The 22878-nt window shown below is 40.5% G+C and overlaps 3 protein-coding genes across 4 annotated transcripts in view; 2 read left to right on the top strand and 1 right to left on the bottom strand.

Annotated features, from left to right (window-relative positions):
• The window catches only part of LOC308099084 (E3 ubiquitin/ISG15 ligase TRIM25-like), a 228588-nt gene that overhangs the window by 70241 nt on the left and 135469 nt on the right, over nt 1–22878 (top strand). The gene's annotated exons all lie outside the window — the stretch shown is intronic.
• fam83fa (family with sequence similarity 83 member Fa) lies at nt 14–16329 on the top strand. The gene is made up of 5 exons (XM_080447679.1): nt 14–590; nt 11187–11354; nt 13359–13480; nt 13575–14377; nt 14482–16329. Exons 1-5 carry the CDS (start codon nt 111–113, stop codon nt 14529–14531), a joined length of 1623 nt encoding a protein of 540 aa, XP_080303805.1. The 5' UTR covers nt 14–110; the 3' UTR covers nt 14532–16329.
• The window catches only part of LOC308099095 (cytohesin-3-like), an 8746-nt gene continuing 2042 nt past the window's right edge, over nt 16175–22878 (bottom strand). For both annotated transcript variants that reach the window (XM_080447683.1, XM_080447682.1), the window contains exons 4-13: nt 22474–22540; nt 20832–20950; nt 20585–20665; nt 20316–20428; nt 19559–19707; nt 19077–19188; nt 18777–18853; nt 18600–18671; nt 18026–18174; nt 16175–17370 (exon numbers count right to left, since the gene is read on the bottom strand). In XM_080447683.1, coding sequence (XP_080303809.1) covers nt 17283–17370; nt 18026–18174; nt 18600–18671; nt 18777–18853; nt 19077–19188; nt 19559–19707; nt 20316–20428; nt 20585–20665; nt 20832–20950; nt 22474–22540 — 1027 coding nt within the window. In that variant the 3' untranslated portion in view covers nt 16175–17282. The remainder of the gene's footprint in view (nt 17371–18025; nt 18175–18599; nt 18672–18776; nt 18854–19076; nt 19189–19558; nt 19708–20315; nt 20429–20584; nt 20666–20831; nt 20951–22473; nt 22541–22878) is intronic.

The following is a 22878-nucleotide window of genomic DNA, read 5'->3' as shown; positions in this document are numbered from 1 at the left end:
CCTGTAGGGTTACCTGTACACGCAGGTAAAAAGGTAACTCTCGAAAGCAGCGGGTGGGAATAACAGGACTGTGACTAGTTGGAAACCCCGGTGGAAAGAAACTCGCCACTATGGCCGAGTCTCAACTGCTGTGTATGGACGAAGAGCACGTTAACGAGAAGATACCGGAGTCCAGGCCAGAGTTCTATTACAGCGAAGAGCAGCGAGCCGCGTTGGAGCAGCTGCTGAGACACGGCGATGGCGCGTTCAAGACGCGCCTCAAAGAGGACAACGTCAAAGACTTTCTGTCCGCGAGAGAAGTCAAATCGATTCGAAAAACGTTCCACGAATATGACTCCTCGGATGTCAGTGACTCTGAGTCTGGGGGAAACGAAAAGGCCAAGGAGGAGTCCAGTGCGGACTCTGGGGTTCACTCGACCTACTGGCCCCAGATGTCCGACACCGAGGTCCCCCCGCTGGACCTCGGCTGGTCGGCAAGTGGCGCTTTCTACAGAGGAGCGACCCGGGTGTCCGCTTACACCCATCCGCCGAAAGCCAATGCCCCGCATATTAAAGAGGTGGTGAGGAAGCTCATACAGGAATCAAACAAGGTACGGTAAAATTGTGGTATATGAAAAAACGCGTATAATCATATCTTGGTCATTAGGGCAAGTTGTCTGTTGCTCCCCATGTTGCATCCTATGTTGTTTTGTAGTCAACAGTCACACGTTTTAACATAAATTGTACGTGTGGTGGTTCTCTTAGAAAGAAACGGTTCTTAAGTTAATGGCCATTCACACTGAGCATTTGAACTATTAGGCTACCTATAACAAATATATAGTTTTAAAAGTCAAGTGGATGGCAGAGTTCAAACCTTATTTTTTTAGCCTGATTTGAGCTTACTCTATGGTTCACACCGACTATAAAAAGAAATACAATGGTTATAGTGCCAAATTGCCAATGGCACTTTAGGCTAAATAAACCTTTTCTTTTGCGGAATGGGTTCCCAGATTGATATAATTGATATAATTATAACAGCTTCTCTTCAGGAAATTTAGAGTTGTCGGTGTGACCTACTTGGCCAGGCATTATATTCTACTTTATTGGTTCACCATTTATCATGTGATGCCTACTGTGGGAAAGAGACTACAACCTGAGGCTATTTAACCACTGTGTCACAATATTAGCCTACAGGTGTGACTCATATCATACTGTATATGATCATTTAATACATATAGGTCTAGTATGTAATAAGCAAGTAAACATTCTACCACAGCATGGCATGTATTCTTGTTTCCTGAAAGGATACCAAAGATGACTAAAGCAGAAACAATTTCACTGATGAGCAAGAACTGCAACAAAAGTATTTACTTTATTGTAATCTGTTCTTTAATCGTGGGAATGTGGGTAAGGACACCATCACTGGAAACTGGCACACATGGTTATAGGCTCCCTTTTGACTTGGCACATTTAGGGCGGCTCATTGACCAATGATGTTCCTTCAAGCTCCATTATTGGCTTCAAGCTCCATTATTCTCTAGAAAAACAGTATTATACAGATAATTTAAAATGCAGTAAATACATTGTAAATTTTCTAGCTGCATGCAATGTAATATTTTACTGTACCTGTACATACAGTACTGGTACATATCTTATGTCCTTCACCCTGTCACTATTCCTATGTATAGCTGTTTCATTACCATTTGATGTGTTTTAAAGGGATAGTTAACCAAAAAATGTTTTTTAAAATATCGATTAGTCACCCCATGGAGACTTGAATTCATGGATATTTGTTTTTGTTTTTGTCGCATTCCTAAGCTAATAATTTGATGACCAGCGGACCCGGACCGGTAGGCAGCGGTTCCAGTTGGAGACACAAAGGAGACTATTTGTGTCTCCTACCGGAACCACTGCTGGTCATCAAATTATTGGCTTAGGAATGCGACAAAAACGAAATAATATCCTTGAATTCAAGTCTCCATGGGGTGACTAATCGATAGAAAAAAAAGTCATTTTGGGGGTGGACTATCCCTTTAAGGACCCGTGGGTTAAAAGGTGACTACATTTACGCTGTTGACATTGGCAAACATATTGTGGTCTTGTCTGGGTTTCTCGTAAAATCAAATGGCATTGTTGGCAACAACCATATCCACTATGGCAGCTTCCTGTTCTGCAGTGAAGACTTTTCCCCTGCCACCGCCACGGAAATGGTCTTTGAATTATGTCAAATGTGTATGGAAAAAAGGGTGTTTTGATGATTACACAAAGGACATGGAAAACTGTTTGCTTACAGTAGTTCTGAAATATAATACGGTAGAATCAGAAAACTTTATTGTCACATCACAGGTTTACAGGTGTAAAACAGTGGGTGAAATTTGTGCAAGCTCCATCGTTTTTGTTATTTCCATGAGAGAAGAAGAAGAAGGGGGGGGAGCAAGGGGAAAGAGAGATCAATAAAAAACAAACAAATGATCTACATATTTACATGGTACCGGATATCTAGGTATAGCACAGTCACTTACTGATTCTCATTCCTGAACATTTTCAATATTGATGCCACAGTTGGTCTCCTGAGATTGGGCTGACCCACTACCCTGCCTTTCCCATTGAAAGGCTGTAATTGATTAATGACATGATTAATAACGGTGACACAGATTTCATCTGAAACATTGAGTCTTTGTCTTCCCCTTTGAGCTACTATACCACTGCACATCCGGGCCCCTCTTCCTCTATGGGCCCCTCTTCCTCTCATCTGCACTTGTCTTTGATCTCTTACTTGCTCAATTCTTGCAATCGTCAACTGTGTGTGTGTGTGTGTGTGTGTGTGTGTGTGTGTGTGTGTGTGTGTGTGTGTGTGTGTGTGTGTGTGTGTGTGTGTGTGTGTGTGTGTGTGTGTGTGTGTGTGTGTGTGTGTGTGTGTGTGTGTGTGTGTGAATGCTATGCTCAAAGAGTGCATTGCTGAACCAATCAAAAGTCTTTTCACATTTTGGACCAGTGATATGATTGGTTTCCAAAGCAATTGCCACAGGTTTGTTAGCACAGCAGATCTGTTCTCATCTGGCAATGCGAGACATAACTAAATGCATGACATATGTACAGTATATTGATGTATATCAATGTTTAGTTTTTTATTATTATTTTAGTACCCTTGTATTATAAAATGTAGTACCTACAGTATTTGTATTATAGTTTCTATATGTTAGACATTGTTAACACAGTCTGATCAGCCACATCACCATTTCACTGCAATACTTGTATGAGCATGTGACAAAAAAATCCTCTAGAATCTTGAATCTTGACATGAATGATCATGTAATGATGCAGTGACTCATAGGCGTGTTTCAACAAGTTACTGTAGGCCACATGTGATGAAGGTGTAGTTGTGGAAAGTATGAATATCAGTTTCAAATCAGGACTTGTAAAGACAGATGAAGTCCACGTGTAGCCCTATTGTTGAAATACCTCCCCCCACTGTTCTTGGAGACCAGATGAGGACTGGTCTAACCACAATAGTGTCTTCCGATATATCTGTCACCTGATTGGCTGATTTGCCATGTGTACAATCTTGAGCCCAAAAGTATCAGTTTGATTGGTTTGGCACATAGGAATACCGAACATAGCTACAGGTTAAATAGATAGTTTGTTTGTCTTAACTGGTGCAACTGGAACACAGTTTATTTTTTCTTGCGGTGTGGAAGATGGTAACCCTATATCTAGATGAGACCGGTCCAGATCAAGATTCATTGACTCCGCTGGTTGGTTATAGATCTGAAAAATTGGTATTTTGAAAGCAGCAAGGTTATTGCTGCCAGGCTTGTGTTTATATGTTAACTGCACATAATTCTGTTTATCTTTTGACGTGCTTACAGTAGCCTCACCGGGTAATGTCATGTCAATTTAATCCCTCAAGGTGAAGTAAATCGTCTGCTACAGAAAACCTGTTAGGCTATGTATTTTGTGTGAGAGTGCTGAGTACGTGGCGCGCTGCATAGTTCAACACCTTGAATGAAATTTAATTCACAGCATGCATGACACGTGGGCGTGCACGGCGCACGCACGCACACACACATACATAGGCAAATAGAACTAATCCATAATAGGCCGCGTAATACAGTAAACATTCTTTTACACAGAGAAGGCACCAAATTGTATACTACATATTTTATTTGGATTGACTTGGATTGTTTTCAAGCCTGTGGTACAGTAGGTAGGTTTAAATATGAACTATTATATTTTAAAGGATCTACACCATGAATTAAAAAAAAAAAAAAAAATGTAATATCATATTGTTTATGTTTGTATTTTTTGGGATAGAAGAGAGGTAGGGGAGACCAAAAACACACAAAAAAGAAGGAAAAGTTAAAATTCATGGTGTAGTCCCTTTAATTATACTGGTTCTGATGGAAGGATCAGCACTTAATTTCAGCCATGGACTGACAAAGTTTCAGAACCCATGGTTTAATTAATATTCTTTTAAGATGTATGATTATTACTACATTAGCAAACTTACTATAACACATGAAATTGTACACTTGGTGTTAGTGTTGAGTCAGGTCCAAGAATGCACCTACAGTAATAGTGACAATAGGCAAATAGGGTGTCGCATGATGTAATAAAATACACCCAAGAACAAAAAAGGCACAGTGTCTGGTGAGGTGATAAAAGGCTGCTTTGCAAAACAGTCATCACACTTAAATCATAAAACCTGTTCAAGATATTGCCCTACTTTGCAAGTAGAGGTTTCCTCAGATGAAAACGAATCATTACAATGCTACAGTAAACACATGCCTATGGAGGGGCATCAACACAGTGTAAACGAGAAAAAGTGCTCCTCGGACCTCGGCCAGGTAGGTTATTGTGGGCCAGCAATGTTTGGAATTCGTCAATCAGGATGGAATATGAAAAATCGGACGGATCCGTCTTGATCACTTGACTATAGAGATAATGTGTACCGATTTGCGTGATGTTAGGACAACATTTGTAGGAGTAATATTTAAAATAAAAGAACTATTAGGGCAATTTTAAAAGGTGGCATTTGTTCCTCAACGTAGTGCAAGTGCAAAAAACGCAATTGGACGCTGCGTTCATGATTTGCGGAATTTTGTTCAAAACGGGCCACTCCTGCAAACTTTAGATGTCAATCTTAGCCAATCAGGATGGAATATGAAAAATCTAACAAATCCGTCTTGATCACATGATGATATAGAGATCATGTGTATCGATTTGCGTGAAATTTCAATAAAATCTGAAGGAGTAATATAAAATAAAATAAAATAAATTACATAAGTTGGCCTCCTGGTTATAAGGATAAGGATAATTCCTTTAACAGGTCCGTTCATGAAAGTCCTTGCGGTCTTGTTTCCAATGAGGGCCTGTGAGCAATTAGGGGTTAAGAGTCTTGCTCAGGGACAAATTTCATTTCATCGACACATTTGCTGGCCTGGCCTGGAATCGTACCTGGGGCAACCAGGGCCTCTGGCTCCCTAGGCGGGCTCACTAACCACTCAGCTATGGCCGCCCCCCTATGGTGGCACTATAAAAGGCAGATGTGAGGGCAAAGGTTTTTCCTTGGCCTCTAGGGAGCAGGTCTCGGCCATGCCTTCGGCCTGGCGGAATCAATTAAACAGAGTTTAGGGCTAATCTAAGATTTGTTGATCCAAATTAAATGGTACCCTGTTGTTCAGGGTTTTAAACTCTGATTTTATTAATCAGAGTTTATTAAAGGTTTAATGACATTCACTTTTACACCACATTCAAAGTCTTTGTCCTGGTCCTTCAAAAGTGTACAAAAAGTTTTAAGTGAAAATTCCATTCCGGTGATCAATGGCAGGTGTTTTTCTCTCACATTTCTAAAGCCTTTTCAACTGCAATGAAAAAAGAAATCTTTGCCTGCGGGTGTCGCTGGTGAGGGATTTTGCCTGTCAATCATCGCCTCTGCTCCGCCCCCCCCCAAAGGAAAGGATAGGGGAGGGGAGGGGCGAGGAGGAAAGTGGGCGGGATTAATCGACTGTGACCTCACTGTCGAAGGGCCAAGCTCAGATTACTTTTCAGCCTAATTATTCAGAAAACCCCAGACCACAGAAAATCCACTGAATGTTCTAAGTTCAGGTTTTTTATGTGTAATTGAAGTCATAAAACCCCAAATAAAACATTGAAAATAAAAAAAGTGAAAATGAATGTCATGATACCTTTAATCACCTTAGATTCATTTTTGGCTGCCATATTGAATTATTTAGGATGTAAGTAACAATATGAGGACACTTGATTGAGGATAATTGAAAACGGTTTGTTGTCTCCGCCAGGCCGATAGGCATGGCGAGAGAGTATGTTCTGCCCCCCGTCCGTCCGTCCGTCCGTCCGTCCATCCGTGTGTGTGTCCGTCCTTCTGTCTGTGACCAGCTAATCTCCGCCACCGTTGGCCCGGTCGCTGTGAAACTGCGCACACACACTCCCTGGATGCCACAGCAGAACCTCTGCCCCACATTTTTTCAGATCAGTCATAGTCATAGCGCCACCATGAGGCAGACTTTTGCAAAACATATTTTTTGCTATTACTCCTACAGATTTTGTCCAAAAACCACGCAAATCGGTACACAGTATCTTTATAGCCATGTGATCAACACGGATCTGTCTGATTTCATCATAATTGGCTAAAATTGGCTTCCAAAGTTTACAGGATTGGTACATTTTGAACAAAATGCCTCAAATCATGAACGCAACATGCGATTTCCGTGAAATTTTCCACAGAGATTCCCACTTGGCCCAGGAAGAAATGCCACTTGAAAACGTTCACATCAGCCTCATGGTGGCGCTATAACAGGCTGATTCACGTTTTTAGCTATAACTGCACCAATCTGTGTGAAACTTTGCACGCACACTCCCTAGAGGCCAAGGAAAAACCTTTGCCCTGCATTTTTCACATATACCTTTTAGAGCGCCACCAGGAGGCTGAGTTTTGTAATACACATCAGTTTTTATTTTATTTTTAAGATTCTAACCAAAAACATGAGCAAAACCAGACAGTGACCCTCGGACATAAGGTTGTGAAAAGGTTTGTTGGATTAATCCATTTGCTTGCAATGCTATTCAATTCATAGAGACATTTAAAGACATCCAATACTATATCCTAGACATCATCAACACTAGTAGCAATAACATATTTAATATATTTACAGTAAACAGTTGGGGGGCTGGGGTCATTTCTGGTGTTAAGTTTAGATGTTAATCAGACCAGTTACCATTTGCAGACAGGTGCTCTTTTATGGCGGTATTGAAGGGGGGTAAGGGTAATTAATCTACTTCATACTCAAATGGGTTAAGCCTATCCCTTCTATTCATGCCAGGAATTTGCCTCTGGTGTTCTATCCACCGTAGGTATGCTGCCATCTTATCCAAGCTACCTAGAATTGTTAATCCCCGTCTACCCACTCTAACCCTGGCGTCCCAATTTTGGGAATGTCATTGTAGGCAAAAAAATTAATATAGAAATCTAAAAAGTTCTCCAATTTCTTTAATGATTCACAGTGTGAGCTTGAAGGTTGACTGCTTTTGAAATAATAATATATTTTTTTCTTTGTGGTTAAGTGTTGTGCAACATGATTAACAGATAAACTGTGATTTAAACTGGTTTAGGACTTAATCTTTGTGCAAGTTATGTGTTATAACTGTCAGTGTGGAGTCAATATGAAATAATGAGGAGATTTTTGCCAGTGTTTGTTTGAACAAATCCACACTATTGGGAGGAACACTGCTGTGTTAATTAAACTTGAAAAACAAGTTCAACTGAAACATCAACTCTGATATTGATTTAAGTGTTTAACAGAAACAATAATGTCTTATTGTGTTTCTATTCACCGACAATAGATCATATTCACTGACACTGTATTCACATACAGATTCCCAATGTATTTACAAATATTGTTGTTAATAATATAATGTACACAACCTCCATGGTAACTCTTGCTATGCATCCCATGTTAATCTATCTATATATTCACAAAACCTGTGTGTGTGTGTGTGTGTGTGTGTGTGTGTGTGTGTGTGTGTGTGTGTGTGTGTGTGTGTGTGTGTGTGTGTGTGTGTGTGTGTGTGTGTGTGTGTGTGTGTGTGTGTGTGTGTGTGTGTGTGTGTGTGTGTGTGTGAGAATAAAAACTTAAAACATAAAACTCAGGCACCGTCCAACTGTTTGACTTCAGTGTGTGTGGGAATTCAGTTGGACTCGGACAGACTGAAAATCTTGCAAAGATACACAACATATTGGAGCCCATAGCCACACCCTTGCATTGCACAAAAAAAGCATCCTGGAACATAAAATAATTATGACTGAGTACCAGTTCTGCCAGTGTTGTGATACAATGGTTAGACAGTTACACAACTGTAAACTGTAAATCTTTTACAAAAGAAGGTAATTTTTCAGCTACTGTATAGGTCTAATGAAAAAATCAACAAAGGTGGATTTTGGAAGTTAAAGAGCCAATGCCTGAGACAATGGGGCGACCAGGTGGATGAGAAGGGTCCTTATGGACCTTTGGAATGGTGGTGTTGAATCGCTAGAAAGTCTAATCTCCCCTGAATTAAGAAATCCTTCTACAACTCCAGAAATATTAGCTTTATACTGGGGTGTGGGGTCAGACGGTAGTGGAGTATAAAAGTTTGTGTCCTGTAATTGTCTGAGACACTCGGTTACATAGTCAATTTTGTTAAGGATAACTATAGCCCCGCCATTGTCAGCAGAGCGGATAATAATCAAAGGATCAGATTGAAGATCAGAGAAGGCTTTCATTTCATCACTACTAAGGTTGTTAAAAGATTTTGGATTATAATTAGTGTGGTTGCCTGAAGGGCAACCAGACTATAGTAAAAGATTATCTTTATTTCTAGATAAACTTTATTTTGCCACGCTACTCCTCCCACAGTTTTTTTCCCCACACTCGTGCCATACGTCAAATTGACCGGCTTCATCGGGAATCGGGAATCTAATTACACCAGTTGGCCTCATGGTGGCGCTATAACAGCCCCCTTTATGTTTCGGCCTATCACTCTTGAACCATAGGTCGTAGAATAAAAAAGTATTTTCCCCTGGATTCCTTGGGTCATGACACAACTCCCCATATAGGCCTACGTAGAGTTTTGAGTTTTTGAATTATCTTCAAAACACACTTTTTGCACCTCCTCCTACAGATTTTGTCCAAATCTCACAAAACTCTGTACACATGATCTATGGACCCATGCCATAAACATATCCAAGCGGAATTTTGATAGTCCATAGTTAGTGGGAGGGGCCCATTTTACAAAAAATGCCCAAAATCACGAACGAAATGTCCAGTCAATCCCAAATTTGAATCACATGTCAAGGGTGGTTTACTCAACAAATCCCCAAAAGCATTTCCACTTTGACCCATAGGGGGCACCACAAATACGCAAAATGTAACCGTTTGATGCAAAAACATGATTTTTGGGGGGATCAGTTCTCTCAATGAAAAGTGATCTCAGGAGTGAGGTGACAACCTGATTGGCCCGTTACATTTGTGGGAGGTGCCTGTTTCTTTAGTGGGAGGGGCCTATTTCCTAAAATCAAAACGCCACGTATCACTAGCGCAGGATCCGATCGGCACCGAATTCGAATCGCAAGTCGCGCGACTAGCGTCGGCGCAACCACACTTTGCAATTTCCCAGAATTGCGAAAATTCGAGTTAGTTTTATTCTGGCCCCCCATATCTCTCTGTTTCTAAAGGAGGGTTGCGGTTTGGAGCGGGGATAAAGTAACTTTTACCTCTGAACGTGTAGTCAAGGGAGATTGCACTTCTAAATAAAAATTCTCTGTTAACGTCACATTCTCAGTTACATCAGAAACTGCTTCAAAGTCACTAACAGGTTAGAAAAAGCATTTTAACCTTAAGCTTCTGAAAAAATGAAATACGTCAACTTTAGTTTCAAAAACATCAGACTGATTAGTGGGGACAAAATAAAGTATTTTCCCAAGACCCGAATGACTAGGTTTAAGGGCCAATTACTTGAGAGGTTCAGTACGTTGAAGTCCAATGATTCCTGGTGTAAGAGCGGGTTTGTGGATCCTGTGAGCGCCAGCCGCCTCCTCCTCTTGCCCCGCCGTGTGGGGCGCTCTTTTGCGTGCTGATAAGGGGGGTGGTGGGTGCCGGGTGCGGGAGTCGTTGGGTAAAGAAATCTGCACTGGATAGGGAGGATGCTCTGGTGGAGAGGTGGGGGGTGTCTGGGCGCGCCTCTGTGTTGTTGAGGGGGGGGCTCCAGAAGTAGATTTTGGCCTCTTCTTTGTCCTTTTTATCTTGGTTGAACTTTTCAGATTGCATAACCAGGTGGGGTATGCATTCCCAACATACATCATTCCCGACTTGCATGGTCCCCGACTAGGCTCTCCGACTGGTCTATTGCATTGTAAGCCATTATAGTCTGCTTTTAACACTGTAGAATTATAGTTATCAGACGTCATAAATACTCATAATGCTTCATAAAAACTGACCTGTTATAAAATATTTTCGAATGACTTAGGTCAAGTATTATAATACTTCATAACTGCTGGACAATAACAGAATGTTTTTTGGAAAGGATCATAAGTATGTATATTATAAGAAGTATTGTTATAATGCATTATAGTGTGATTGTTAGTCACTTTTGGTCATTAGGTAATGCCATTCCTGTAGGTACATGTATAGGCAGAAACATTTTCTTTGTTGTTCTTGCATAGATTTAATGCTGTTTTTTCACTTGACTTAAAGCACCCAATGACCACTTATAGTGACTTACACTTAATGCATTATAGCAGAGACTATCAGGCATTATAGAATTATTATAATGTAACATAATTATGAGAACACTATGATCCAGGCCAAAAGAAAAAGACTGTGATTGTCCAGCAATTATAAAGTATTATGATACTTGACCTCATAAGTTATACAAGGCTTTATCATGTCTTATGATTGCATTATGAGTAGTTATTAATGCTTATAACTATATATACAGTGTTAAGCAGATTACAATACAGTATAAGTATGTTTAGCATGCATTATAGTTATTGCATAGTAAGTGTTACCCAATCCATCCATCCATAACACTCATACAGTACACTGTACATGTCCAAAATGCTGTATGTACTGTACATCAAGTGAATCAATCCTGCTTCACTCATGCAATTTAGCCATTTTATATTTAACTTGCCCTGTGTGGTTTTCCAGATAGTGGCCATTGCCATGGACCTCCTGACTGACATGCACATCCTCCAGGACCTGCTGGATGTGTCGTCCAGGCGAGGGGTGGCTGTCTATGCTGTGTTAGAGGCAGTGGGAGTGCCCCACTTCCTGGATATGTGCAGTCGACTACAGATCAACGCAATGCATCTACGGGTGAGAATGTGCAGGGCTTGTAACACACACACACACACACACACACACACACACACACACACACACACACACACACACACACACACACACACACACACACACACACACACAGCAGAGCTGATTTTAGGCCATGGAATTAGAGTGAAGCCTGATTTATACTTGATTTATAGTGAAGCCGATCTACAAGCTCACAACGCATCACACAAGGTGAGCATTTTGGGCTTGTCGATCGGCTATTTCTTGGTGTGTGACACGGCCCACAACCAAGTATAAATCGGGCGTGAGTTGGTGAGGTTAAAAGATACAAAGAGAAACCGGAAAAGGAAAAGCACGGTAGACAATGGAATGGTCACTGATGATTATCTTTAAAAAAATATATATACATTTTTTTATTGGGTTTTTTCCATTTTAAAATACAGGACATACATAGACACAGAAAAACAATACAAAAAATGCAATACAACAAAACAAACCCTAACATCTGCCCACCCATGCACCCTCACACCCGTCCTGAGGGGAGAAGAATAGAATTAAGCACAGTTAAATGTGTAAAAAAAAAAGGATAATAATAGTAATAATAAATACATATGTATGTATGTATGTATGTATGTATGTATATATGTATATATGTATGTATGTATATATGTATATATGTATATATGTATATATGTATGTATGTATGTATGTATGTATGTATGTATGTATGTATGTATGTATGTATGTATGTATGTATGTATGTAGAAATAAGGAAAGAAGGTATTAATCAATCAATCGCAGCCAAAGAGTTGATATATGAAAGGAAGGAATGGGTCCCAGGTTCTGTGAAAACCAATCAAGGAACCTCTAACTGCAAATTAAATGTTCTCTAAGTTAAGAAATGACGACAGGTCTTTTAACCAAGATGTCGTGGGAGGGGGGCTAGGACTCTTCCAGTGGAGCGATATGCGCCGTCTAGCTATAAGAGAAGCGAATGCGACCAGATCTGTCTGGTACCTCTGATGATTATCTTTGATTAAAGATCTCTTCGGTATCATGTCATGGTCAGTAGTTACAACATTGACATGATGTTATGGCAATGCTTGGTAAAAAATTAACAAACAAATAAATAAAGAGAGACAGAGACATACCAATAATAATTCATTTTAGAATAATATTTTAGCATGTGTGTCTTTATCATGTAGTAATTTAAGATATATCTAGTTTACGCTTAACAGTTTATTTCTCAGGTGTTAAGCAACTACTGTTTTGACAGTCTCCTTTTTCATTGTATAAACAAACACCTTGTCAACAAAGATATACTAACTTTGCCACCTGAGTTATACCTGAGAAGTAAAGTACCTATCCATGTTTGCACCATGTGTGAAACATTCCAGTGACCTATTATTCTAGCTCCGCAGAGACACTCTACCTAATCTGTGGCATGCAAACTTTGTAGCTCGAGCCCATTTTAAGTGGAACACTGGAATAGCAAGCCATTGTGGTGTCAGTTGATAAGGCTGTGAATGGCCTTTTCACAGTTCTTGGCTTTGCTACTCTTATACTGTACCTAACAAATGAACATTTGTAGATTCTGAGAACAATTCCAAAGACTGTAACTCAATGCTCCGCCTCACAAAGGGTTAACCACCCGGGATAGCATCACTGACGTGTCTCTTTATGTGTTTACATCTCTCAACAAGCTCTCTCTCTCTCTCTCTCTCTCTCTCTCTCTCTCTCTCTCTCTCTCTCTCTCTCTCTCTCTCTCTCTCTCTCTCTCTCTCGCGCCCTGGTAAATAGATATGGCCGGCTTGTACAGTATGCTGAACAGGATTTGCGTTCAAGCTTTGCTTATCCTTAAAGTTTACTTTGTTGTAAGCAGGAACGTCACAGTTTCACTTGGCATTTCACAAGATCAGCAGGCTTTCATGATGGTGCATAGTGTGTTGATATATGACGTTGCCTCAAGCTCATGTGTGTCATGTTAAGCCAGGCCAGTTGTGTAACTAAGTGGGTGTGTCATTACAGAACCTCCGTGTGCGGACGGTGAAAGGGTCAGGGCTGGCCCTGTCCTTCGGCAAGCTACCAGGCTCCCTGTGTTCCAAATACATGCTTGTAGATGGAGAGAAGGTCATGTTTGGGTCCTACAGGTGAGCAACGCCGTCATGTGACAAAACATAAATAGGCTTGAGACAGTTATTTATTATCTTGTGTGAGCTGAGTTCCTGTGTTCTCCCTCTCTAGCTTTACGTGGAGTTCGTCTCGGATGGACAGGAACACGATCACTGTGATGTCAGGACAAGTGGTGGATTTCTTTGACAATGACTTTAGGGAGATGTATGCCGTGTCGGAGGAAGTGGACCTCTACAAAGAGTTCAACATCACAAAGCCACCGATTCCCACACTCGGCAAAAAGCCTGTAGTGCAAGCCCAGCCACTACCACAGCCACTACCACTACCAGTCTCCACTTCACGATTTCAAGTATCTCTTAGAGAATCCAGACAGCAAGTTGACATGAAGGTGCCTGCACATAAGTACCACAACCCCAAGTACTCTTTGGTAGTGGGGAACATGCTGGCTCGTGCAGGTTCATTACAGGACCTCTCCACTGGAAGAGACTCATTGATTGGTGGACTGAGCCCGAGTAATGGTTTGCAGAAAAAGATACTCCCTGCCAATGTAGGCAGTAGTGAGAAACTGGACCGGGTCTGCCCAAAGTCGCCCTGTTCCGCTACGGAGGAAGATGATGAGGGAAAGGGAGGCTCAAAGAAGCTCCAAGCTTTCGGTGCGAGAAAACAACGCAGTTCGTTCAGACTCTTCCTGAAAGGCAGATCAGGCACAGAGACAATAGAGGAAGACACGGCCACACCGCAAAACCCCCCTACCTGCAAAGTCCCAAACACCAATGGTGTTGAAACTAGTGAGAAGGAGGACTCATTTGAGATAATAGAGAAACCCGCCATATTGAAATTCTTGAACAAGAAACCCTCAAAGATCATTCAAAGAAGCATGTCTCTTCAGACACTTAACACAGGGGACGAGGACGGTATGTGTTCAAATATTGCAAACTGTGCCTTCGTGCTATTAATTGCTCCACACTACTGATGTTTTTGATAATCAATCTATCTCACTTTTTTTTAATGCCAACAGGACCAAAAGGACGTAAGCGGCCTTCGAAGAAGAATTGCATTCAGTCCTGAGATGCAGCACATGTAGGAAGGGCAGCATTGCTTCTGCAACCCAGAGCGAGAGCAGGAGGGCATTGAAAACAGGTTTTGAAAGTGATGGTCTGAGGATCTCATGTGTGACACACGCTGCTGCAAGGACTGGGTCACCGTATCACATTACTCATTACTGCATCTATGCATCATGCCTTAGAGGGAATTGAGTGCAGTGAGCATTCTATGGGTCTGTTTGTTACGCTGTAGTTCATCCTATCCCTCTCGGTTTAGAGCACATTATGGCTTAGGGTGCAGACTGACGATGAAACTGTAATGTTGTTTACTTGAACTGATGTGGTGCCGTCAGTAGAGAAAATATATCCCCCATCCATCATTGTTGTAGCCAATGCCGATAAGCAACAATCAATCACTGCGTACTATATATTTGGAGGCTATTCAGTGCCATCACAGAAACCATTAGTTCATTGAATGCAAAGACATATTTTGTATCTCTCATAGTAAACAAAGACACTGCAGCTATATATATGTTTGTATAGAGTGGTTTAACTTTGTGCTGTTTGACATCTTTGGACACTGATACCACATAGAATACCCAGAGAAAGTTGGCTTGTATCATGCCTGTATGTTATTCAGGTTGCTATGGTTGTGCTATCGCCAGAAGAGTATCCCCTTACCAAGGACCCTTAATAATAGACTGAGTGTTCATTAAAGTGTGTTGCAAGTGTGTTGCCCCTGTGTTGAGAGATCCGTTATTTGCAATGTTGATGCTGAGAAATGCATCCTAATAGTATGCATCCTTATTACAGTATGTTATTGTCACCGTCTCTAGACTCTAGAGAGAAGGGCAGACTTTGTATAACTAAGAACACAATGACATGTATTTTGCACTTGGATGTTTACATCCAGTTGTCTTTGAAAAGAGAGACTTGTAAGTTGAGTAATGTAAGTTGTGATGGAACAATGTGAAGCCCTGCAGTCAACTTAATGTCTTGAAATGTTGTCTTCTATTGAAATTGTAATAAAACAGGAAAATGGCACATGATAACCCAAATGTGCAATTCATTTAGATGCAAAGTAAATACAGTTCAAAGTATTAGAATAACAGTCTTGAATTTGCCACTATCTTATGAAAACACTAATGGCTTGAGGTTTTCAGTTCAATTACACCTAGCAGGTATATAATTGCAGAGTACATACAATCTAAAGTTTGTCTAGTGAGTCAATATGCTTAAACCCGCCGCCCTTGTTTGAGTAATACATAGCGGCAGAATTACTTTTTGCAGAAAGCAAAGATAATGCTGCTGGCTCCAAACTAACCATAACCTCAGAGTAGAACATAACCCTATATCACATCACACCACACACTCAGAGACACATGAATGCACAAACACAGCACAGGAACTACTTTGCACAGGAAATGATCATGCTGCTTTATACGTTGCAGGTGTAATCTCTCATTTAAACAATTAATTGCACTAACATATTCTGTTGTTTTGCTTTGTTGTTTCTTCTGTGATCTTTATAGTAAATGCTTAACAATATAAACGTTCCCTGTGACAACGTAATAAATACTTGAACATAAGCTTGAAAAAATATCACCTGTGAAACTGAGTAGAGATGGTTGTCTAACACCATCTGCTGGAGAAGTAACCACACAAGCATTGGACATAGCTTGTTTATTGAAGGAACAACATGATATCGGTGAATAACATTATTGAAACTTAAAATTAAATCAACTTATTTACAAAATGCATTTCTAAAATCATTGATAAAAAGTAAATACTCTGCTAGTTTGTTCATGTTAACTCATTTCATTCAACGGATGTATACCGACATTAAGATAAGATAAGATAAGAGCTTTATTGTCATTGCATACACAACGAAACATAGTTTGGTACCTCTGCAGACAACAACAGTATTAAAGAAGAGCACTGAACATTGAAGGAACAATAAAAAACCTTGGTCAAAGTCAAAGTCAAAAAGTCAGGTCAGTCAGTCCCACAGTCATTTTAAAATAAATAAAACAAGGATAAAATAATTAAGAAAAGAAAAGAATAAGGAGGCCCCCATAAACGAAAAACATATCATGTGTATTAAATAGATGTTAGAATAAATGGATGGTCTATTCTACTTCATTACAACAATGCAATGCACCATAAGTACTGTATAAGGGAGAAATATTTGTATTAAAGGAAACTTTAATAAAAGGTAATTGCTCAAGTCAAAACTTGGACAATTCCCCATCTTTGCCATTCAATTAGTTCATGTAAAACTATATAACTATATTACATGTCCTCTCCTGTCTCCGTTCACAAAACACTAAACTAAATAAAGTGCCACATAATATTCTGCTGGTCCATTCAACACAACACAGTTTTTGATTCAGAAATATTGTGAGTGTTGTAGTTCTTTCAGGTATTTCTTTGTCAGATTGTACTTGAGTCAGTAGGCTCAAATTCTTCAGCTAATCTCACTTTAGTACTCTGGGTACCACAATAACCTCTTCAATGCAGCAGTAGAAGGGTATGCAAAAAGATGTGCAACTTCTACTATGGCTAATGGTTAGTTTATACTTTGTGATACAACAAAATACTGTATACATTGGGTGTAAACCATATACTGTACAATACACACTTCTCATGTTACACTCTAAACAGCCACACTCAGTATCAGTTCCCAAATCGGACATCACTCTAAAACCTTTTCTTGCCGGTAAACCCACCGATAAACAGAACGATGCTCAGGCTTTTCCAAAAAATGTCTTGTGTCTCAGTCGTATGAGGCGTTGCTGTTGTTGACAACCTTTCTCTTGCGGAAGGTCACAAGGTCATAGAAAGGGTCCCTTGTGATGCTTGCTCTGAGCAAAGAGATGAAGATGGGGAAGGGTGTTAAGATAATGACAGGTAAAACCCAATAAAGCAGAATAACACCAAATAGGATGTTTACAATTTGTTTATAATCTTTAATATGAGCATAAGGCTTCAGGTGACTAATATGAGGGTTCAGTGAAAACGCGGGATCAAATTCAGAAGGTGGCGGGGTTATTGAGTCAGGGTCTTTTATAAGAGGTCTTCTTAAAGGTAGGGTGAGTGATATTTTTGGGTTAAAACCAAAAAAAAGCACTATATTCTGATAGTAATCATTGCTATGGAGTGTTTGTTCAGTAACAGGAGTCTCCCCATCTCGCCAGCTCTTTAATAAACAGAAAATACATTTTCAGGTGGGTGACAACATGTCAGCCAATCAGGAGAGAGTACCCATTTATCAGCTTAATTTTTATAATATTTCACTTCCAATTTTGTCTGCTCATTTCTATTTGTCATCACTTCCAATTTCATTTGTTTCATTTGTAGCCTGTTTGAGGTCTCTATCCTGATTGGAAAAAATCTCATACACTACCTTCCTGTGCTGTAAATCCCTCAGTGTTACAAGTCCATTTGGTTAAATTGTTGTGCCTTAAATGTACACTGATTCCCTGTGTCTGCTCCCAAGCCTTGGGCTGTGGCTCTCACCTGATGGACTTGATCCAGTCGTTACGTTCCTCTGTGCTGGCTGCTCGGAGTATATAGGACTGGTGCTTCCCCTCCACCACTCTGCCTTTGTGCGCTGTCTTACACGCTTTAATCTTCTGCCCTTTAGGGTTGAATATCTCCAGACGGTGCTAAACACACACACACACACACACACACACACACACACACATACACACACACACACACACACACACACACACACACACACACACACACACACACACACACACGCACACACACACACACACATGCACATGAACATGACACATAACGTAATGCTTCCTATTAATTAAAATAGTTTTCTCGCAAAGTACTTCTCTGAGCGATGTAGTTCAAAGCAATCAACAATCAATTAATCTGCTATTTTATCCATTTGTTACTCTACAAAGTTAACCACATGTGTAGACTCTCAGAGTTAAATGAACACTTAGGATTTTATAATGTAGGGTTGCAGAAGCTATTAATGGAGGAAGCTGGGCCCTGCTGTGAGACTAACGTGTTAGTGACATCTAATAGCATGTGTACGCAGAGAAGGAACTGTTTTAGCTTGTACCTGTTTACTTGGGTCATTGCTCTCCCTGACACATAGGTTTTCCAGTGGAATTATTCCAATTGGGTCTTTATCCTAAGGGACATAGACATATTAGAAAACGTTTTGGCCTGCTTGATAGTTAAAACATTTGTGTTTTTTGCTGTGCCATAAATTATGATTATATCCCAATTGACTTACTGTGGTGTATTGAAAATAATACAGGCAGCTGTCTGTCAAAATAAACCATCTCCTCTTCCAAGTCTTCACCCTACCACCTGCACAAAAGGAAGAAATATGATCCATCAAACATGAATCAATCAATCAAAACCAACCCTCTAAACATGCAATATTATGGTCACCTGAAACCTTTTCTTGTGTGTGTGTGTGTGTGTGTGTGTGTGTGTGTGTGTGTGTGTGTGTGTGTGTGTGTGTGTGTGTGTGTGTGTGTGTATGTGTGTGTGTGTGTGTGTGTGTGTGGAGGGGGGGGGCTCCTCTTACCCAGTTTGAGGAGCCAGCCTTCTCTGTCTGGATTGAAAAAGGTGTGTGTGAGGTCATTCCCATCATCCTCAGGGATTTTGAAGGGCTCGCTGCGAATACTCTCGTATAGTTTCTGGAGACAATTATTTGACAAGACAGTGTGTTTCAATATCTAAACTTGCTTATATCGGTTTACAAATGTAAAAACTACTACCGTAAGGAAGGAAGGAATCATTTTGTCGCTGAATTTAATAGAAAATGGATATGGCTAACTTAATAACTTTTTTTTTTTTAGTATTCAGGATGTTCATCTGAACAAAAGTGTCGTTACAACAACACTTCTTTCGGTTGAAAGGGCATCATTTGACACCTGTTGAAATGGAAGTGTGACACAGTATAAATGTGCCTTGAAATGTCTGAAAGTAATCGATAAAGTGGAGTGAATTGTCCCTCAGCATACTGTATATGGATAGGTGCAGATAGAGAAGAAAGGCCTCCCTCACCATGAGGAGCTCACTGGGCAGATCACCACCATTGTTGATGCCTCTGTTCATGGAAATAAACCGCTCCAATGTAGGCTTGTCCTTTACATTGGGGTTGTGGAGACTGGTGTTCAACATAATGACGGCAAAAGACAGGATATAGCACGTGTCTACACACACACACACACACACACACACACACACACACACACGCACACACACACACACACACACACACACACACACACACACACACACACATGCACACAAATGCACATAATACACATAAATATTGACATAAGTGAACAAAAATCCTCAGTGCTACTTTATCCATTTGCAATCAGGCCTACTTTTCATTTTCACAGACCTTTTAATGGTGGCAGCATCTTTTAAGCCGTCTACAAGTTGTACCTCGGGAAAAACCCTTGCAAAATGTTTGCGTTAGAGTTCCTGGGTACACGAATGACTTAATTTGTTTCTCATATATTTTTTTTACCACTTAAAACTTGAATAGTTGACCAGGGTCCCCCAGGGGTTTATTCAAATCCCTTCTTATTATCTTTATTTCACCCCCCCCCCCTTTTTATTTTTTTGTCGAATTGAGAAAGACGCTTAACCCATAAAAGCTTCCCCTGTGTGCTCATCTGAGCCATCTGAGCAGCCATCTGCTGGGCGAAGCTGTAAAGTAATTTACCCTTCCCCAGGGACCAGAAAACGTTCCCATTCCTTTCCTATTTTTCAATTAGGTGTCTAGTGGTGGTGGGTCTATTCCTCCTACCTGTTGATTGGAAGACGCCAACATTACAGAAACAATAGCGCATTGCAAATGCCTCCATCATTCTATCAATCTTCTGGGCTTCTCCAGGGAGACGAAAGCTCCATAGAAACTGTCTAAAGAAAATGACAGATATGGAGAAACACATCATCAAGCAAATATGGTGGAGAAGGATGATATCACATTTTTATAGATTGAAATGAAAATGTACCTGCATTTCTGCATGCATGCTTACAGCAAATGCTATGGCACAATATGGATTCAAAACAAACCTTAATGCCTGCACCAGATTCAGATCCGAGAACTCGTGCAGGTCTACGAAGGCTTTCAGAACATCAAGGTGCATTTTTTCCCTGCATGCATTCAAAAGATGACATCATATCAGCAACCCTTTGAAATAACCCTCTTAATTATCATAATCACCAAGAGGATGATGAGTGTGATCATCATAATCATAAATTGCACATTTTCCTCATGTTTGGTTCATCAGGTTAATTAACACAGTTATGTGTACTGTACCTATCTCCAAGGAAGTCCCCAATGGCAGTCTTATTGAGTCCCTCCTCTTTGTACAGAAACTCTGCCACTGCCTCTGCTTTCCATTCCAGTAGGTCATTTTCAACCAGGTAATTAATTCCCTGGAGCAAATAGCAGATGGTACACGGTGCACCGTAAGTAAAAGGGACAAATATGAATGGCATTGGTAACCAAATGAACACAAGTTAGAAATATGTATGTACATATGTGGTTGTACGCCAAGATTTGGACCACATAGGATAATAATTATCGAATTATCAATTACCAACTAACTGTACATTTTCCCTATAGGCTTTCTGGCATGAGATACAGAATTGCCAGAGAACTAATTCATTGATACAAAACAGAAGAACGAAGAAGGCTTCTTCCTCTGAAGGATTCCTTATAATATTTGTTGTCACCTGAGATCAGCTTCATTTAAATAAACCATTAACCTGTGGGATATGTTGACATTTCTCATACCCAGTAGATCTCTACAGGCTTGAATTCAGAGGTCATTTGGAGGGTGCTTGTGCTTTAGAACAAATCTCGCTTAACAGGGTAGAAGATGTCAGTGGAGTCACTAACGCTTAGTGGCATCCTGTACCTCTGCTCTACTTCAAGGAACAGGATGTGGCTTTCTCCCTACTGCTCATGCTCTGCGTCTGCACACCTCGCTCTTCCTCTGCACGAACATCCGTTCATGAGTCAAATCATCTTTTCTATCATCGTGTGGTTGTCTATTGCAAATTGAGAAGAACTGCAGTACTTAGTATGAGTGAACACAGAAATACATGTGTTTGCTGCTGTCAGTACTGTCCTGTGTATTTCATGGAATTGCACAGTGCAAACCTAAGCCAAAAGGCGTTGAATTGTTTCCTGGCCTATTCACATAACCTATTAACACTCAAAAATCTATTGCAGCCTAGGGTTAATAGCAATATACCTGACAGCCCTTATAGACTGTCTCAGACCGGATCAAAGCTGCCCCCACCCTAGGGACATTTAAAAACATGCTTAAGGGTGCGGTCACACCAAACTTTAATTCTGCCTATACGGTGGATTCTGCCAATGCTTTTCACCAACTGTTCTGTTCCCATTGAAAGCATTGGCAGAAACCGCCGCATAGGCGTGACTGCACCATAAGACCCACCTTTTCACTGTAGATTAGAGGACTCCTAGGTTCACTTGTTGTTTTGTGTTTTTGTGGGTTGCGTGTGTGTTTCAGTATTTTCGACTCCCTCCTATTGTGACTGACTGACAGTGTTCTTGTTGACCTAGTCTAGTCTTCTTTGTCTTGTTCTATATTTTTAACTTTTTCTCCTTTCTCTTTCATCGGACTGCACCCCGGGCCAGTGTAATAACTGGATGGGGGGGGGGGGGTTGGACTCCAAATCCCAAACCTATGAATCTATGAACCTATATGTCTCCTCCTTGTTACTGTATGTGTATCCGACACAGAGAAAACCTCAATGTTAATTCAAATCTCAGAGTTAAATCAACTTGAAGCATTGTACTGTGTATGGACCTGGTATTGCTCAGTAGCCTATCTGTACATAGACACACACACATACTGCACATACAAAAGCTCTGACCATAGGATACCATAGATATTGGCTATACTTAGTCAAGCCAATAAGCTCACCTTTTTGTGGTCCATGTTGAATTTCTTTTTCCCACTCAAGAATCTCTTGTTCTTCAGTGCAAGTTTCCTGGTGGACAATAAGGCAGATTAACTACTCATAAAACTTTTCCTATCATTGGTTAGGTTTTAGCATTGCAAAAAGTGGGTCAGTATACGTACGTATGTACTGTAAGACGCACACCGTGAGATTATGACATGTTGGTGTCACATGAGCATACAGTAACTGGCATTGAGTGGCTTACCACTTTCATAAAGACACAGGAAACACCTGTGAACCATCACACGTGTACATGAACAAGTAATACCAAAAAAAGGCTAGATTGGACTAATGATGAAATACTGGGAATTCATCATTGAAGTAATTACTTTAAACCGTATATACTTCATTGACAGGAGTAGGCCACC

The sequence above is a fragment of the Gymnoscopelus braueri genome, assembly GCF_963280865.1.
Source record: "Gymnoscopelus braueri genome assembly, chromosome: 13".
Classification (NCBI taxonomy): Eukaryota; Metazoa; Chordata; class Actinopteri; order Myctophiformes; family Myctophidae; genus Gymnoscopelus; species Gymnoscopelus braueri.
The sequence above is the reverse complement of the archived record's forward strand: the minus strand, read 5'-3'. Positions and strand labels throughout refer to the sequence as shown.

Coding starts and splice junctions, on each gene's coding strand:
- fam83fa (XM_080447679.1), top strand. CDS start 111: ATGGCCGAGTCTCAACTGCTGTGTATGGACGAAGAGCACGTTAACGAG. Junction 591..11,186: donor TCATACAGGAATCAAACAAG/GTACGGTAAAAT, acceptor GTGGTTTTCCAG/ATAGTGGCCATTGCCATGGA. Junction 13,481..13,574: donor GTCATGTTTGGGTCCTACAG/GTGAGCAACGCC, acceptor CTCCCTCTCTAG/CTTTACGTGGAGTTCGTCTC.